The sequence below is a fragment of the Pangasianodon hypophthalmus genome, chromosome 13, assembly GCF_027358585.1.
Source record: "Pangasianodon hypophthalmus isolate fPanHyp1 chromosome 13, fPanHyp1.pri, whole genome shotgun sequence".
Taxonomy (NCBI): domain Eukaryota; kingdom Metazoa; phylum Chordata; class Actinopteri; order Siluriformes; family Pangasiidae; genus Pangasianodon; species Pangasianodon hypophthalmus.
The window spans coordinates 25,927,426-25,929,925 of NC_069722.1; the positions used below are offsets into that span (position 1 = coordinate 25,927,426).

The window sequence follows — 2,500 nt, forward strand, 5'->3', positions numbered from 1 at the left end:
TCTCGCCAGAGGGGGAACTTCTTAAATAAACCCCAGGCCTCTGAGTGTGTGTGCGCTGGCCAACTGTAAACAAGCCATTTTGTCTGATGTGTGTGGCATGCTCTGTGTGTGTGTGTGTGTGTGTGTGTGTGTGTGTGTGTGTGTGTGTGGGAGGTAGTGAGTTAGAGACAAAGAGGGCACTTCTTTTCCCCCGAGGAGCCCCTTTATACCGTCGAGTGAGGTCTCGTTTTTTGACATTAGTGCTTTATTATTGTTGTTGATTTACCTGCAACTTGATGTATATTTATATTTACATTTAATCTCTCTCTCTCTCTCACACACACACACACACACACAAATGTCTTCGTCTTCCGTTCCAAAGTGTGACGCGTGAAATTAAAGCTTTGTGACTTTGCGACTCTTCCCGGTCAGGTGAGAACGAGATGTTCTGTGTCTCAGAGCTGAAGTGTGCGTTCGGGTTCAGAGTTCTACAGAACAGATGTCTGTTATTTGGCATTTCTCATGGAACAGCAGCCATGTGTGAGATCCAGATCCATCAGGCTGTTAACTGTTCTGCGTTCTGGTGCAGGAACATCGGGTTCTGTTAGTATGAGGAGGAACATGGTGAGCTTCAGAGAAACGGAATTTACTTCATAAAAGATTTTAATTTATGGAGTTCCCGAGCCGTGTTGGGATCAGCAGGATGGTGGTGGTGTTTGAGCTCTGAGCTCGAGGAGGTTCCTCATGGTGTCATATAAAGGAGAACTTAAGGTTCTACAGTACCAGACAGAGTCCTGCGTTTGTACACACTCACGTAGAACACGGATGTGCTCTTGTCTGAGAGATCTTTCATGTACACGGTGTTTAGTGTGTGTGAACAGAACCCTGGTGTGTTCTGGTCCTCAGTGCGGTTCATTAGTCACGTGAGAACCCAGCGATCACGCTCAGGTCTGAGAGCCGTGCTCTCAATCCGCTTCCGAATGAACACTTATGAGAAGGTGAACTGACTCTCAATCGACTCACCTGCAGGAAGTGAATCAAACATGCCGTGTGTTTTGGGTCGCAGCGTTAGTGGTTCTGTCGCTGGTTCTGTCGCTGCTTCTGTAAGACACTAAACTGAGCCAAAGCACAGAGCTGTAGGAATGTTGTGTGTTTTAGAGATTTTGAGCGACGAAACAAACAAAAAGAGAAAATAAACTCTGGATGCTAAACACAAAATGTTTTAAACCAATTAATCATATAATTAATGTTCCAAGTGATTTTTGTGATTTCTGCACACACGTGATAAAGTTTTGTTTACTTTTTTGTTGCTATATTTTTTTTGTGTTTCTGTATTTCTGAGTTTGTTTAATTCTGTTCAATGTGAAAATAACCTGAACCAAATAGCAGACAGCGCAAAAGAATCAATTTCAGTGTGATTCAGCCGCGACACACTGATCGGCGTGAAAGCGCTCAGAGACCCAGCCTCGCTCCGTGGTCTGGGCTGGAGTAAGTACGCTCCTTTCTAATCGTGTGAGTCAGAGATGAAGGTTCTGCAGGTTTCCCTTGCAGCTTGTGCGCTCAGACTCTCGGGACTGTCTGATTGCTGGTGATAGGTTTATGAGCATAACCTTTAACCTTTAACCTCTCTTGGGGAAACACTGTCTGACCCCGACTTCCTTTCCAGTGTTAAATAGCTACTGATCCTACTTTTTCATTTTCAGTCAGTCAGAGCTCTGGGAATCAGCTGATACTGATCCAATCCCAACATCCTCTCAGTAACTCAGCGACTCTGTAAGAGTCCATGGTGCTGTGGTGCCTCATTATCAGATTGGTACATCTCCAGGAAAAACAGAAACAAAATCTTACTGGGTTGGAAAATTATACTCAAAACTGTGATGTATAATCCCAGAGTCTGTAATTGCCGATGGAATTTCAGTCTTACCTGTTGATCAGATTGTTACTTGGCCGTAGAGAGCGTCTGTGAGCTCATCAGCAGCAGAACGTTGTGGTTTCATGCGTCTCGGGGGGCTTGTTCTGCTGCGTCGGCATCTTGTCCTTTTGTCTTGTTTACTTTTGTGATTTCCAAACCCTCTGAAACTGTTAGACAATAATAAGATGATTGTAAAGAATCCACAGACATGGCTGTTTTGAATTCTGGAATGTTCCTGATGGAGTTCTTTCTTGTCTTGTTGCTCCTCTCAGATTTCCGTGGTGGTGCCGGCCGTAGCGCCATGGCTCAGACCCTTCAGATGGCGATCCCCAACTTCGGCAACAACGTCCTGGAGTGTCTGAATGAGCAGCGGCTGCAGGGCCTGTACTGCGACGTGTCCGTGGTGGTGAAAGGCCATGCCTTCAAGGCGCATCGGGCCGTACTGGCGGCCAGCAGCGCGTACTTCCGCGACCTCTTCAACAGCGGCGCCGGCAGCAAGGCCCCGGCCGTGGTGGAGCTGCCGCCCGCCGTACAGCCTCAGAGCTTCCAGCAGATCCTGGCCTTCTGCTACACGGGCCGCCTCAGCATGAACGTAGGAGACCAGTTCCT

General features: G+C 47.1%; 1 protein-coding gene across 5 annotated transcripts in view; it reads left to right on the plus strand.

Moving 5' to 3' along the window:
• LOC113523791 (nucleus accumbens-associated protein 1) overlaps positions 1-2,500 on the plus strand; it is a 19,665-nt gene that overhangs the window by 3,713 nt on the left and 13,452 nt on the right. For all 5 annotated transcript variants that reach the window (XM_053239245.1, XM_053239248.1, XM_053239249.1 and 2 more), the window contains exon 2: positions 2,164-2,500. This exon is cut by the window's right edge and continues 701 nt beyond it. In XM_053239245.1, coding sequence (XP_053095220.1) covers positions 2,193-2,500 — 308 coding nt within the window. In that variant the 5' untranslated portion in view covers positions 2,164-2,192. The remainder of the gene's footprint in view (positions 1-2,163) is intronic.